Here is a 17070-nt window from a genome sequence, read left to right on the forward strand (position 1 = left end):
TATGAAGCACAGATCCTGATATCCATGAGACAGGAAGGGTAAAGGTAAGGAAGATGGAGACAATCAACTCCAAGTTTCCATGTTACACAGACAACTTCTCAAGTGTTCCTGCTAAGATGTGAATTGTACATTGATAATTGTATTATATAATTTAAAAATCTACTCACAATATTAGAAACTAAACAACTATGTATTGGTATTTGTATATTAATGCATTGAGCATTTACAAACTGATCACTTTTGAACAGCAAATCTTCAGGATAATTTACCCTCACGATAAAAGAGCAACTGCCATGACAGTGTAACACCTTTGAAGCAAAGGTCCATAAAACACAAACATGTCAGAATTGTTTCAAAACATCTACAACAAATTATAATAAACAAATGCTTAGATTGGGAGCTCCATTTTAATATGAAATCTCTTATCAAATTTAGTCACTCCAGAAAATCTTAAAGCATCAGCTTGCAGAGAATAGAATGAACACCAGTCAAGTAAAATCAAGTATGAAAAATGTTAAGCCATGTTTTCCAAATAAAAACCTGCATTCCTAACCACATTATATCAAAAATGCTGAGAATACCAAGGTTGATGCTATGAGACAGGTTTACTAGTTTACAGATGTTACTGATGGCAATGGGGAGAGAATAAAAAAGGTATGTTAACTGAAAACAGAAGAATTAGAGGTTAACTGTTGCAAATTAAAAGCAAATATTTGAACAAAGGACAAAGACTATTTGCAAACTGAGATTTGTTTCAAAACTATCCAAGTGCCTAAAAGACAACTATTACAACTTCAGAAGGAGAGGTTTAATATGTATGAAAAGGTGACAAGTCCAATTAAATATATTTTGCAATTACATGGTTAAACATGGCTCTTTTAATTAATTTTCTTCTTGTTAAAAATACCAACACTTGGGTGATCAGCTGATATGATTGATATGATATATCAATATGATATATGTCATGGGCAAAGCTGATTTGACCTAGATGCCGGGTACAGACAATATTAATATTACGCTGTGATTTGATTTCATTCACTGGAATGGCTTTACTGCTCCCAAATCAAGTATGATGGCTGGTTTAAAATTAAAACAAAATATCAGTTTCTGCCACCAAGCATGCATTTCTATGATTCAAATACACTAAAGGAGATAAGCAGGTCAAATAAAATCTTTTTTTAAAAAATAGTTTATTTCTACAGAGAACAAACTGAAATAAGTGTTATTTTTTAAAAAAAGCATCTTTGCTAAACTGTTGTAAAGTGTTTTAGTCATATTATGAAAGATGTAGAACTGTTAGCGAGGGCAAAGATAAAATACAGTAGATGTTGTATATGTCAGGAAATTCTGAACTGGCTGGACCTGTTTTCTTCAGAAAGATATATAAATAATCAGACTGAAATTTAAAAGATCAGAACATTTGGAATGATGTTGAGAAACCTTACCACTTTCCACTTAAAGATAATGGTCAGAACAGTGCAAAAGGGAATTCGGGAGAAAACAGTTCTCATAGTGAGTGATTAAAGTGGAGCTTACTAGCATTTAGAACAGCTGTGCTGAATGATATGAATAGATTTAGGGATTTCAAATACAAAACTATTCACAAGGAAGATAAGAATAGAAGAATATAGCGATGGGGATAAGCTAAGGAAAAGAAAAAACTCATGTGGAGTAAAGATAGGCAGGGAACCTTTTGGGAGAATGCATTGTTGTGCTATAACACTTTATACAAGCAAGCATTCAGAGAAAATTTAATTGATAGGTTGACTAATGTCAAGCAAAATTCTGAAAAGAGAACTATTGCATAGCTACTGAAAACAAAAATCACCTTCTAGCTCCTTGATGGAAACAATCTGAATACTCAAAATCACTAATACTTGTACAGATGTTACTGATTTCTCTCCTCCCACCCCGCAACCCATATGGAGTAAACAGTTTTAAATTGTAATAAATTAAGTGGAATTTTACTTAAGTAGCTGTAAAGTTACATAAATAAAAATTCCACTTCTTTTACAGGACTGGAGTAGCAAAACAATGAGAATGGAAGACAGGGTAGCACACCGAATGAGAACACAGAGGTCAAAATGGCAGTTATTCATAAAAGCATTTGCTTTATGAATATAAATACTGTGTTGCAGATTAGCGTAATGACCTAGAAATGTGCTGAAATGAGAAATTACAGTATTGTGCAAAAGTTTTAGGCATGTATAGATAGCTAGGGTGCCTAAGACTTTTGCACAGTACAGTATTTGTCAACTTGAAGCGGAGAGCAAGTTTATAAATCTGGTTGGAGCAAAGGATGTTAGGAATGGCGAGGGTGGAGCGCTGCGGGACAGGTGGCGATGAAGGAGTGACAGGGTCGGGGGTGGGGGCGTGGGTGTAAATACACCCATCCTGGAAACACCAGGCAAAGTCATTTCATTCCAAACAATTGGTTTATTGATCATTACAGAATGTCTCTCTGGTGCTTTCTTCTCCCTTTTCCAACTATGCTTCCCTTCTTCCTGTCTCCTTCTCACTCTCAGTCCACAATAGCAACCCACATCAGAATCACGTTTATCATTCACATATGTCATGAAATTTGCTTTTGTTTTTGGAAACAGCAGTACAATGGAAAAAATAAAATTACTACAGTACTGTAGATAAGTCTTAGGTACCCTAGCTACATGTGCCTCATTTTTGCATAGTACTGTATATCTAGAATAAATTTTTACTTGGCTACCACTGATGAATCATAATTCTCAAAACCCAAAGTCTATATAGAAGAACAAACTTCGACATAATATGATGGACAATTGGCATTTACTTACCCCAAAATATAACATACATACAAGTCTGAGGGATTGTATGCCAGTTTGAGTGTATGATTGCAACATTATCACCTGCACAATTACAGAACTTCAAAGTATTATATAAACAAGACTAATATGACAAGGAATGGAACAAAGAACCCCAGTCAAGCAAATCAGTCAAAGCTACTGATGGATTTCCACAAGAAAATCAGAACTGTGCATTTTTATGTGCATGTATTTGACATGCTTTTCTTTATGCAGGGTAACAGGTAAATTGTAGTGATGACTAATCAGGTGTGGAAACAAATTAAAATTTCCTCTATCACCACCATCTTGTATATGCAAGCTTTGAGAATTTCAGCACCACTGTAATCAAGAAATCCATTCTGAGAAACTTATCTGCACCAATTAGAAAATGATCAATGACCAGCAATTTCAGAGTTTTCCAAATACAAATATGTCTAGATTTATGTACAATTTTATCTGAAAAAAAATCATTGCAAAATTCAATTGTGAGAATCCACATTTAGAATAAAAATATAGTGGAGGCCAGAAAAGAAACAGATTTACAAAATTCTGAGACAGGGTCATAAATGAAACCAAAGTAAAATAGAAAATAGCAAAATAAAAAAGGTAAAATAGTAAAACATAGAGAAGGTATCAGCTCTCAAAATAAGATTTTTAGTATTGTGAAAATGAGTGCATCTGTATCAATGAGAGTGAACATATACATTCTTAATTAACTATTAATCTTTCACAGATAAAGCAAGATGGAGTCTCACCTATCAGCCATTTGGGGGATGACATAATGCCCATTTTTGTGATCTATGGAAAAAGGAGAATAAAAACAATGTAGAGATAACAATGCACCAAGGGCAATGCCTATATAAAAGTGTCTATTTGGTGCTGGAGCAAAGAATCCTTGGAGAAATATACCGATTTTCAGGTTCAGTGAAAACCAAATAGCATTTCCCACTGCTCTTGAAGCAGATTGTTCAACATATACAATTACTAAACATCAAAATAGGGGTCTATTTTAAAAAGATCGCAGCCATGTTAATTTTATCTTAAGATATTTGACTCATTTGGCCAAAACTTCAGTAAATTGCTGCAACTTATAATCTACTGTACAGATTCTTACAGCAAGATGCTAGACAAAATTTTGATAAAGTTGTCATTCATAAGAGCTGATTTAATATTAAGTTTGTTACAACACAAATGTTTGTTTTTTTGTAATTTGCATGTCCCAGAACTAAGTGTGTTCTGTTTCATGTTGACTCTAAGGATGCATTTATTGCAGCTGTTTTTCAAAGAATTGTTCTCAAAGTGCTCTTTGAAGACAAAACTGTTTATTTCTGCTTGCTACTAGGTACTGATGGATTTTGGTTTTAAAACTGCTGTAGTCCTTATGCTGGTGATGGCCCTGTAGGATGATGTGTAGAAAACTTCAGGATATTGCTCTCTCTCTGGCTATCCATCCCATAGGACGATAATGGTTCCTTTCAGTTAGTTAGTGGGGTTGATACCACTCCTCAGAAAGGAACAGTGTGTGCGTGAATGGATTTTAGGTGAGTAGGGGGTTGCACAGGTACAGACCCACCCTCTCGACATCCCCTCCCGGATCCAGCCGCATGGTGGGGTCCAAGATGGCTGGGGGAAGTTCTGTTGCAGTGAACGGCCAGACCAAGCTTCAATGCAAGGGATGCCCTTTCCGCGCTTCACGGCACGTGTTTGCTGGATGGCCGTTGACCCTACGAGAGGGTTTATCCGCCCTTTGACAGGTCTTGTTTTTCATCCTGTAGGGTGTCTAGCCACCCTCCTCACCAGGCAAGCCTGGCAGGGCAACTGGTTTAGTTGTCGACCACCTGACCATGCGACAGGTAGTACTGGGTCACACGGTACCAGCAGCGCTCAGACGAATGACCTGACCTGATCCAGGATATTTACAACACCATCAAAATAACAGCAAAAGTCAATCTGCAATATCAACAACATGGGAAAAGATGGAAGTAATAGCAATTCTGCCTTTGCAGATGTGGAAGTTGCCCTGCTGAAAGGTGATGTTCACATAACTAGGGCAGGATGCAGCAGTGTCTTTTGAAGATTGTATATGCTCCAATCAAAGTCTAACAAGGACTTCAGGAATAGTCGCTGGGGGAGGGTGCGAGTAGGAGCGGAAATCTGATCTGTCAGCATGTCAAACAAGTGGAGAGATCTATCCAATACGGTAATAAGCTCTCCTAATATTATTGCAAAGTCCATATGATAATTAAGTCTCCCATCACACTCCTCATAAACCCTGTAGTAGTTAGGGATGAGGCTTTGAAAGCTCAGGAGACAATTTGAAAAGTGCAAAGGATTCTCTGTCATAGCTCTCAATTTCCTAGTGTAAACCGTATTTTGTAACTCTCAGCCTCTCCAGGTAAAGCTAATCAATTTTATGCAAATTTTAAAACATTTCAATATTATGGATGAATTGTTTCAGGGAATTTAACCAAAATTCACAAGATAACCTGCCAAATGTAATATTTTCACTGTTGGTGATTTTAATAAACTAAATCACATCACAAGAGATTAAAGTATAATGAGATAATGCATTCTGCCATCTTGTTTTCCACTGATTCTGAAGTGTTTTTTTTAAATTGAGAAATTGAATCTCACACCTTTCATTGAAGATAGCTCCTCATGCCACAACAAGTAGAACCAGTGACTTGAAAAATGCAGCTTCTCATAAAGGTGTCTCAGTTTTGTTATAAGACTTGACTGTTATGGAAGATACAAGGTCAGAGGTAATCACGGGAGATCGGGACTCAATGTGACAATGACCGGAAATTGAATATGCCTTTGATACAATTCAACAACTAGTAATCTGAGTGCTAACAATCATAAGATGGGTAATGACAAGATTTTCTAGATACTGCAAGTTCACCCTGTAAGTATTGCAGCATGGCTCTGATTTACCTCAAGTGGTAACTATAAGCTATGCTCAAGATACTTTCCAGAAATGTATTGGTGGTCATTGAAGAGGGGTTGTGCAATCACTTAAATTCAAATTCATCTTTAGGATTCTACATGCAATTTTTCTTACATTCATCTGCAAAATACTTCTAACACCCATTAAGAAGCTTTTTCTGCCCTCAAAGTAACTGCTTAATAAAACCTCAGGAGTATGATATACGTATGGTGGCTGTTGTTGGACTAAAGATCCTAGGCTCATGATCAAACTCTGTATCTGCAGTTTGGGAACTTAAGGTGAAATTTAATGAACATGGAATCAGGAATGGGTGTCTTAAAAGTACCTGATCACAAACAAAACAAGATGGTGCACTAATGGTTCGGGGTGAAGATCTACTATTCTCACTATGGTTAATTTGCAAAAATATCTACAAGCAAGGCTGTTGACTCTTAAATGCACCTCTGAAATAGCCAGTTCAGTTCGAAAATACACATATGCCAGCTTTATCAGCAATGCTCACATCCTGTAAATGAATTCCAAGAACCATGCTAGATGATAGTTTGGAAGCAATGAAATTAGCGGAGCGGATCCTCTTAAACAATCAGATGAAACTTGGATACAGCTAAAGGTTGAATCTACAACTTATTAGTCATTTTTTGGAATAAAGAGATGAATTTGTCTTTGTATAATATGAGCAAATGAATTACTATACCAAGAACAGAAGGATCTTTAGTGTTCCACACAGTTATCTAATAGCCATATTCATAAATAGTAGACTTCAGATGATTTTGTAGAAATTACTTACCTGGCCTCCGCCCACAAAGATAAAATGCTAATCTGTCCGTAAGCTCATATTGACACTCTACCAGTCTGTCAGCAAGCTCATGGTGATTTGCTTGTCTACAAGATTTTTAAAAAGTCATAATTAGCCAAAGGAACACAAGAACAAGAGCTCATGGGTTTAGATTCTGTACATTAAATATACAACGTAAGGTTTAATTTTTGACATAAAATAAACTTATTATACATTACTATGAAAAAGTCTTGGGCACCATAAATCTTTTATATGGTTTCAGATGGTACGGCCTCAAAAGAGTCCTGATCTTAACTCAGAGACTGTCTGGGATTACCTGGAGAGACAGACGCAAGTGAGACCGTCAAAGTCTGCAGAAATGTGGCAAGTTCTCCAAGATACCTGGAACAAACTACCAGCTGATTTTCTTATAAAACTGCACAATACAGTACCTAAAAGTATTGATGCAGTTTTATAGGCAAAGTGTAGTCACACCAAATATTGATTTGATTTAGTGTGTTCTTTTACTGCTTACTGCTCTTTATAGTATTTATTTGATATTTAGAAACGTTCCATTTCATTATTTTTGAAAGCATCTTCGTTTTACAGATTTTTTTTTACATGTGCCAAAGACTTTTGCACAGTACTATATATAGGTTATTAGTTAAACCATCATGCAGAACTAGTTTATCTTTCTATAAAATTTAGAAAATGCCAGAAATCCAGAAGCAACAACATGCTTGAAATATGGCCAAAGAATGCAAGATGAGTTAGTTCTAGAGCCAATCTAATTTAATTCCAGATGCTGACTGATCAGTTTAACTTCTGGATCATGCTAAAATAAGGATTTCAAATGAAAGTAACCTGAATTGTATGGAGTTTTCAAGATGTTTTTACATAATTATAGAAAACAGGCTCTGTGTCTATCCTAAACTTTTTTGGAAAACTCAAATAACCCACAGGTAAGTCAACATTGGCATTGATCCAAGTGGTGCCATTAAACAATAGGTTCATAGTATCTAAATTAAAGGGGGTCTTAACCTCTAAGGTAAGAGCCTTTACAATCAAACAATAGTAATTTCATTTCGGCAGTACAGAAGACCTCTAATCTGAAAAATACTAAGGCAAAGCAGACTATGAATGGCTGTCATTCCCACTTTCTTCTGCCCCATGTTAAAGAATTGCTTTTGTACGAAGAGTACTGACGTCTATATTGAAGGAACAGTGTGCTCTTAAAAGCAGTATCATTTTTCGATTCTGCCAAACTATGACTTCCAATGGGCTTTTGTTCCTGACCAGAGTTTTGTTATACTGTAATAAGTCAGTGTTGTTTCTCCTAAGTGTGAAGGGCAAAAACTTCGGGATTTCAATGAACACAATTTCATAAAGAACCTATAATGAAACTTCCATAATAATGTTTTCTGACTAAACTATTTCTATTGCAAAAGCATTAGACAGAATTTAGTAAAATATACACAACAGTACAATCTCTAAAAGGGCTATGGAAAGCAGTTTCCAACAGCATTGTTGTTCCTTTCCCATATCTTTAATGCAGTTCCAATAAACAGTCATTCTAAATCTACTTCATAAAAAAAGAGCAATATATTATGGCATCAAGTTAAGCATGACATAAGTGTGTAATAATTGAGGATATTTGTTCCACTCCACTGACCGGGCATAATCTATTGGCGTTCTACCATTGACATCAGGTGCTCCAGGATCTGCACCATAAACAACCAGAAGTTCAGCTTGATGTATTTGTCCCGCTTTGGCAGCTACATGCAAGGGAGTGGTACCTTTCTCCTAAAGAGTAGAAAATCAAAACTATTTAATTTTATTTTTAAAAAGTAAACAAGAACTACTATACTGGCTTACTTAAAGAATTGCTTCATTTTTAAAGCTGCATGCACAGATTCAGCAGTTGACGTCATCCCATGAAACATTTTGCAGCATCTTACACAGGACTGAGGAAGTAAAAACTATGTTCTCCAAGCAGCACTTGGAAGTCAACTTCTCAGAATAAAAAAAAGACTAAATTTGAAAAAAATTACTGAAATATTATCAATGCCATTCAACACAAAGCAGATGCATGTGGAAATGTCACACTTGATTCAAGGAGTGCTTGACAAAAGGTTGAAGGCACTTCAGCAGTCAAGGAGAGGCTTTTACTCTGATAATCAACTCAAAAATCAAAGCAATTATCATAACATATTTATGTAAATAAAATTGCTATTCCCATAACAGCCCAATAGTCACCGTACCACATAAATGATAAAGTCAGTCTGTAAGACAATGTTAATTAAATTTAGTTGAAGCACGTTTAGGGCCAATGAAATGCACCTAAGATGGTGCATACAAGTTTCGAAATAGAATTAAACTTTAAAAGGTTAATTTAATAGGACTATGTGGAATTAACTTAACTAGATGACCATACCAAAGAGCAAATACAGGAACAGACTGTGCCTTAATCACTCCATGTTCATCACTACTGAAATCCAGATGTCAATTGTGGAAATGTGTTTAGATTTGATCAGGATTGACTATGCTAATAGAGCAGAAGCCCAACAACTTTGTTCATAAAATAGTCATTGAAATTTCTGGAACCATTTTTGCAGTTTTCAGAGAACAGTGGTAAATATGTTATATAGAAGTAACCATTAGTTTGCATATAAAATTACAAACTTCACTACTGCAAGGCATTTTTTGTTATTCAAAAATCAGACGTCTTACAAAATATGGATAAAACATACAGAAATGCTCCATTTTGAACAGAATGACTTACTTTGAATATACCCATACAGAATATTTTCTAAAACTTTATATAATATACTAATACCTCAATTTAGAATTTTAAATTATTCTGATATTTTTGGTACCTTGAGATATGGGAGGAAATCAGAAGAGTCCGATGAGGAACTGGCACAACTTGACGGTAAGAAAATATATATCTGGCATAAGGATTTGAGCTGACCTTTAAACCAAGAATTAAGCTCAACTGATTTGCAGCAGATTTAAGACAAATGAATTATTATTTTGCTATAAAACTTTTTTTTCTTTTTTAGTTTATTATGAACTTAAGAGCAATTCTACCATTGGATCTAGACTGCTCAAAGACTGCTGCTTGACTGAAAATTAAAATGTATACTGAAAATGTTTTACTGAAAAGCAAGTGACCTGGCTCTGCCTTATGCTGGCAGACAATTATTCAAACACGTTAGAAATCTCCAGACAAACATGCAGGTCCTGGATTTAATAACAAATTTAGAATGCCAAATTCAAAGTTCACTCTCACTAGCAAACACTCATTGTTTCCACCCTAGAGTCCAGGCTTGTTTAGATTCCCTGCAAGTAATGCTGAAGAAAATCACTTTGATCTCACGCCTGAGCAGGATCCAAGAACCTCAATGATTTTGATAGGGTTTATCGGGCTGTGGATTAGGGAGAGAAGGGGGATAGATGTTACTTCTCCCCCTACCCTCCCACCCCTCGAGATTTATATATAAAAAAATACCCTCACACATTTTGACTGCAGGCAAAATTGCAGGATGGGATCTGCCAAAGCTTTTAAGGATGCTTTATTGAGGGACCAAGGCTCCTTGCTGTGCTGCCAGGAGTCCTACCATCAGTCAGATCAAGCTGTTGGAGTTCAAGATGCTTCAGACTAGTGGAAGTGGCTCTCTGCAAACAATTTAAGTATGGTGTGAGCGGACTGCTGATGATCAGTGAGCGCTCAGGAACTGAATCCTTTACTAACTAAAAGTTGCTAACAGCAAAGGGATGATATAAAATAATGTATTGATTTTATTGCTAATTCTAAAATCAAAGTCAAGTGAAATGAAATCGAAAATAAAACAAATGCAAAAGAGACCATCGGTACCTGAACAAGAAAATATTAATACGTTGGAAGGTATCTTTCAGTATTTTTTTCTTTGTGATGTTGACTGATTCACTATAGTTTTATACTGAACAAATATTATAGAATACTATGAATCATGGAAAACAAATTCCACAATGAACTTTACCGGATGAAAGAAATTGGCCTGTGCTCCCAGGGAGAGTAGCCTGATACACGTCTCCAAATTCCCTGTTCGTACACTGGAGTGCAATTGCTGATGCAAGACAAATACACAAATTAGAGTAATGATAATCCAGTGACATTTTACAGATAAATAAGAGTCATAGGTTAAATATTAATACTCTGTTATGGTAGGATACACATTTGTAAATTTATATATCCAAATTATAAACACTGCATCAGATTGGCAAGTTAGTTTAAATTAACAAAGAGACTTATGACTTCCTCTTAGTCTTAAGATTTTTAAAATATTTTTTTATTTCTTAAGTAATTTCATTGCTTTTTATACCAACAGTTTCTCTCTCCACATAAGCTGCCTTACTTGCTCAGCATATTCATTGTTTATTCTAGATTTTCAGTACCTGTAATAATTTGGTTTTAATAAACACATCCCATTTCCAGCATTGATGTAAACACAAAATAATCTGCAGATGCTGGGGTCAAAGCAAACTCACAACACGCTGGAGGACCTCAGCAGGTCGGGCAGCATCCGTGGAAACGATCAGTTGATGTTTCGGGCCGGAACCCTTTGTCAGGACTGTAGGGGGAAGGGGCAGAGGCCCTATAATGAAGGTGGGGGGAGGGTGGGAAGAAGGCTGATAGGTTCCAGGTGAAAAACCAGTAAGGGGAAAGATAAAGGGGTAGGGGAAGGGAGGCAGGGAGGTGATAGGCAGGAAAGGTGAAGAAAGAATAGGGAAAACACAATGGGAGGGGGCAGAGTGACATAGGGATAGGGGAAGAGAGAGGGAGGGAATTACTGTAAGTTGGAGAATTCTATGTTCATATCAAGGGGCTGGAGACTACCTAGAAGGTATATGAGGTGTTGCTCCTCCAACCTGAGTTTAGCCTCGTCATGGCAGTAGAGGAGGCCATGTATGGACATATCTGAATGGGAATGTGAAGCAGAGCTGAAGTGGGTAGCAACCGGGAAATCCTGTACAGAGTTGTTTAACAGGGGAAAAGGGAATAGTCAATAGTCTTGGTATGAACATAGAATTCTCCAACTTCTGGTAATTCCCTCCCCCTCCCTTCCTCTATCCCTATTTCACTCTTCCCCCTCCCCCAGCTACCTATCACCTCCCTTATGGTTCCGCCTCCTTCTACTACCCATTGTGCTTTTCACCTGGAACCTACCAGCCTTCCCCTTCCCACCCTCCCCCCACCTTCCTTATAGGGCCTCTGCCCCTTCCCCCTACAGTCCTGACGAAGGGTTCCGGCCCGAAACGTCAACCGATCTTTTCCACGGATGCTGCCTGACCTGCTGAGTTCCTCCAGCGTGTTGTGAGTCCAGCATTGATGTTACTTGAGTACTGGTTCAAGTTTATTGTCATCAGACTGTACGCATATCCAACAACGTTCCCCCAAACCACAGTGCACCCACAAAATATATATCACACACCACATAAAACCAAAATACTATTATACACAAGTTAATAAAATATAATTCAAAATGCATTTAGTGCGTAGCACAGATAAACAGTAAACAGCTTGCTGTCCGAGTACCAAGATGTCAGTGGTGGCAGGGTATTCATTACTCTCACAGCCTATGGGAAGAAGTTGTTACCCAGTCTGGCAGCCCAAGTCCTGATGCTTCTGTACCTCCTTCCTGACAGTAGTGGGTCAGAGAGATTCTGGGATGGTTAGTAAGGATCCTCAATAATGCTTTGGGACTTTTGCATGTAATGCTCCTGGTAGATGTCACAAATAGGGGGTGGGGAGCAGAGGGATCCTCTCGACAGTTTTAATTATCCTCTGGTGTTACTCCGATATAAATATGGAAATTTAAAACTTTTTATAAAATCAGGGGAAAAGTGTTAATTGTAGACAGCAAAATAGGCTTAAATTAATATATTTTCCCAAGAATTAATGTGATCAAATACAGAAAAATGGACCGCAAGATAGATTTCTAGAAATGCAAACATTTCTCATTTTCATAAGTTTTAAATACTAACACTTGCTTATTCATTGCAGTCTAACGAGATTTATAATTTAGTTAGCCCACTATTCCTTTTTTGCATTTTTATTGTAATTTTGTCTTGCACTGTACTGCTGCCATAAAAAAAACATTTTACGACATACCTCAGTGATAATAAACCTGATTCTGATGACTTTCAAGTTTCTTTTGAGAAAGTACATTCCCTGGCATATTTCATCACGAATTTCTACTTATACCTTATAGGACTCCCTCATTATCGTGATTCTAGTATATTATATACATATAAGATTGTACAATCTTATAGGTATTACGCTGTTGAGAACCAGGTAAAACATTGGTAAATTTTTTTTAAAAATTCATAGAATCAGAGCAAATTTACAGCATAAGTGACAGCCATTTGGTTGGCCAAGTCCATGCTGGTCGAAGAAGCTACCAACCTATCCCTACCTTCACATTCTTGGTGCAGAGTACTGTAGGCAAAGCCTTTAAGTTCTCTTTGTATGTGTTTAAATCTAACAAGGCTTTCTGCCCCTTACAACCTTTCAGCTCATCTGGCTCCAGCTCCTTGACCTTGTTAGTCAGGAGCAGCAGTTGGATGCACTTCCTGCAGATGTAGACATCCAGGAGACTGTCAGGTACCCTGAAATCCCATATCAACTTCTCAAGCTTAAAGTTCTGGCCACTGCCTGTTCTCACCTAAGCCTGGACACTCTGCTTACACTCTGCTTCCTTTCATTGGCTCTTGCTGTGTGCACAAGAGATTGTTAAGATTGCAGCCCGCCGAAAAGTTCCGAAAGGTCCAATGTTCATTTTAAAACTGGCACGTTAAAGTCCACAAGTCCAAATTACTCCGCGATCTCCTACTGCACAGAGAAGCCCCGAAACCTGGCACAAAAAGCCCACAAGGAACTGCCTCCAACTCACTCCACAATCTCCCCCGATGTCAAATGACCACTGTGCCAAGGAAAATGGGCTCTGTTACTTACTAAATGTTATTCATCTCAATTAGATCTCCTCTCAACCTCTGTTCCAAAGCAAATACCTCTGCATACTCGAACAGGCCAACATTCATGTGAATCTTCTCAGCACCCACTGTGGTATAATCACACTATTCCTCTAAAGTTATGACCACAGCTGTATGCAGTGTATAAACCCAACTAACCATTCTGGATCAGCTGGGAAAATTGACTCAAAAATGGCAGATGCAATTTAATGACAAGTATGGGGAATTGCACTTTGAGTGGACAAACTAGGATAAGACTTCCACGGTAAATGGTAGGGTTCTGAGGAGTGCTGTAGAACAAAGGGAACTGGAAATACCGATCCATAATTCCTTGCAAGGTAGATAGGTTTGTAAAGAGAGTTCTTAGTACATTGACTTTCATAAATCAGGGAACCGAGTATAGGAGTAGGATGTTATGAGTTGTAAGAGACTTTGTCGAGGCCAGATTTAGAATGTTAAGTGCAGACCCTGTCGCCTACCCAGAGGAAAGATATCAATAAATTTGAAAGAGTGAGAGAAATTTTACAGGGATGTTGGCAGGACTTCAGGGGCTGAGTTACAAGGAAAGGTTGAACAGATTAGATATTTATTCCCTGAAGTGTAAGAGAATGAGATCTTATAGGAGGCATACAAAATTCTGAGTTTAGATAGGGTGTATTCATGCAGTCTTTTTTCCATCAGGGTGGGTGAGATTAGAACTACAAAGAGTAAAATATAAAATTTAATGGGAAACAGAGAACTTCTTCACTCACTGTGTGACTAAAGAGCGGGCTGCCAGAGGTAGCGGCAGATGTCAATTCAATTTTATAGTTAAAAGATAAGTGTGAAGAGGTACATGGGTGGAAGGGTTTGAAAGAATGCAAGTAGATGGGACTGGGCAGAGGATCAGGTTGTCAATGATTAGATAGGCTAAATGGCCAGTTTCAGTGCTGCGGTACTCTGACTCTAGTGCTGTATAGCATTCCAGCTCAAACTCTTTGCTTTTAAAGTTCCTGTGGCTTGGTTTCCTTTAACAGATCACCAATGTCATTTGACAGAGGGCCTTATCTCCAAAGTTACAAATAAGTATTAAGACCTCATTTGGCTGGCAGTAAAAAAGGGCTTTCCTATCAGATCCTTCCACGACAACAGAATATCTGCTCCTCAATATGCTGTGATGTGGACAGTCATCTCATCCACCTCCTCCTGAACTTATGCATTTGCCAAGAAAATGCAAAAAAGATACTATGATCTTTGTTGAGATTCACTCTGAGCAGCAACATAACAGTAGTCGGTAGCTAATATACCACACCCAGGAAAGCCATCCTCAAGGTGAAGCAGCCAGGTGGATGTGAAAGGTAAAGAGGTGGAGAAGAAGGAATCCAATAGGAGAGGAGGAGGAAGAAGTGATAGGCAGGTAAAAAGAGGCGAAAGGACAGAGTAGTGAATAGAAGAAGAGGGGAGGGGAGACAGAAGGAAAAATCGATGTTCATGCCACCAGACCCAGGCGGAATACAAGGTGTTGCTTCTTCACCTTGATACAAGAAGAGACCATGAACCAACATGTTGGAATGGGAATGGGAATTGGAAATAAAATGTTTGGCCATCGGGCAATACCGCTTGTGGTGGATGGAATGGAGGTGCTCGAAGAAATGATTTTCCAATTTATGCCCCTGGATATAATAGAATGTATTCAAATCCCGGCCCATAGTAAATTTAAGAAGGAACAGGAGAGAGATTTGCTGTGCAACTGCATTGTTCTGTGCCATCTGTAAGCTAATCCCTTTCAAAGAAAACTTCCGTTTCTACAGCATTCAAACAAAAACCTCAAGGTTCTTCAGAAACATGAAAAGGGAGATTGATACCAAGGAGACATTAGGCTTAAGACTTAGATAGGACAGTATAGTGGGAGAGAAGTTTACAGGAAAGAATATCACTTCTACCATTCTCGCTAATATAAAAGGTACCACATTCAGCAGTGAACCAATTAAATTCAAGGAGACTTAACGGCAAAATTACATGAGTAAGGAGGGCTAAGTTTATAAAAATAAGGATTAAAACCCTGGAGGGATTTTAAATTAAATTTGAGAATTTTTAAAATCATTTGTTAACATTTAATTTTCCAAACAGAAAGTGCATAGCAATTTTTTGAATAAGGAGTAGCATTTCTTACTCATGCATCTAATTAGCTTTAGAGAATTGAAAAAAAAATTATCACATTTACATTATTTTAACCCTATACATATACCTTAGTTAACTCAGCAACTATTTAAAATCTTTTCCAATAAATGAATGTATTTTTCTGTGCCTCACAAATTGGTCTCAAGATATTCTGATTATTGTGTAATGACATTTTAATGAGATGTGCAACACTCAGCAAAGCACATTGTCATTATTAGCCTGTGCAGAATGACAATGCAATTTTCCACAGCGTGCTCCAGGGCATGATATAGCCTGTAATATTTATGTTTCTAATCTTGAGTATTTATTAAAAGAAAAGCCTTTTTCCAAATTCCTTAAGATGAATTTTAAGTATATAAGGAGATAAATGTTAATGTCATAAAACATTATTTCAGTTTCAGCAAGATCAGCTGGCAACTATGGAATGCTAGTCCAATAGCTTCAGGGAAACAGAACATATGTAGCATGTTGATGTGTTATATCTTTGTCCGTGACCTATTAAGCAAAACTAAATGTACACCCAAAATGATTTAATCATGTTCTAATTTGCCATTTCCCAAAATGCATTGATGGCGTCAATAACACTTCAAAATCACATCCAGATGATATTTGGTCATTGCACTTTTTAAGTAGATGTTTATGCAATTGTAGTTAGGCACAACTACTCAACTGGAGAATAGTTTAACACTGTTTTCCAAAGTAATACTCAATACACCCACTTCAAAGTTCTCACCTAGCTCAGCAGGTTGAGTTGCACTGCAATGTTAGCTGAGCCAAGCTGTAGTGTCTGTGGGAACATTTTTCCCTCCCCCTCCCCTCTTCTTCTATTCCCCACTCTAGCCTCTTACTTCTTCTGGCCTCTTACCTCATCTCACCTTCTTCCCTCTCTCCCATGATCCACTCTCCTCTCCTGCAAGATTCCTTCCGCTCCAGCCCTTAACCTTTACTACCCACTTGATTTCACCCATCACCTTCTAGCTACAAGGCCATAAGATATAAGGAACAGAATTAGGCCATTTGGCTCATCGTCTGCTCCACCATTTCATCATGGCTGATCCTCTCACCCCATCTCCTGCCTTCCCCCCATATCCCTGACTAATCAAGAATCTATCAAACTCTGCCTTAAATATCCATAAAGACTCTGCCTCCACAGCTGCCTGTAGCAACAAATGCCATAGATTCACCAGTCTCTGCTGAAGAAATTCTAAATGGACACCTCTCTATTTGGAAGCCATGTCCTCTGGTCTTAGATACTCCCACCATAGACACAGACTCCAGAAGACACGGTACATCATTAAAGACCCCTCACATCCTCTCCATGAACTGTTTGTTCTTCTGCCATCAGGCAAACGTTA

The 17070-nt window shown here is 37.6% G+C and overlaps 1 protein-coding gene across 10 annotated transcripts in view; it reads right to left on the reverse strand.

Moving 5' to 3' along the window:
• git1 (G protein-coupled receptor kinase interacting ArfGAP 1) overlaps window positions 1–17070 on the reverse strand; it is a 233902-nt gene that overhangs the window by 82236 nt on the left and 134596 nt on the right. For all 10 annotated transcript variants that reach the window (XM_063031299.1, XM_063031294.1, XM_063031292.1 and 7 more), the window contains 4 exons: window positions 10564–10650; window positions 8214–8344; window positions 6554–6648; window positions 3575–3617 (listed from right to left, as the gene is read on the reverse strand). In XM_063031299.1, coding sequence (XP_062887369.1) covers window positions 3575–3617; window positions 6554–6648; window positions 8214–8344; window positions 10564–10650 — 356 coding nt within the window. The remainder of the gene's footprint in view (window positions 1–3574; window positions 3618–6553; window positions 6649–8213; window positions 8345–10563; window positions 10651–17070) is intronic.

Source organism: Mobula hypostoma, chromosome 23, assembly GCF_963921235.1.
Source record: "Mobula hypostoma chromosome 23, sMobHyp1.1, whole genome shotgun sequence".
NCBI classification, from domain to species: Eukaryota; Metazoa; Chordata; class Chondrichthyes; order Myliobatiformes; family Myliobatidae; genus Mobula; species Mobula hypostoma.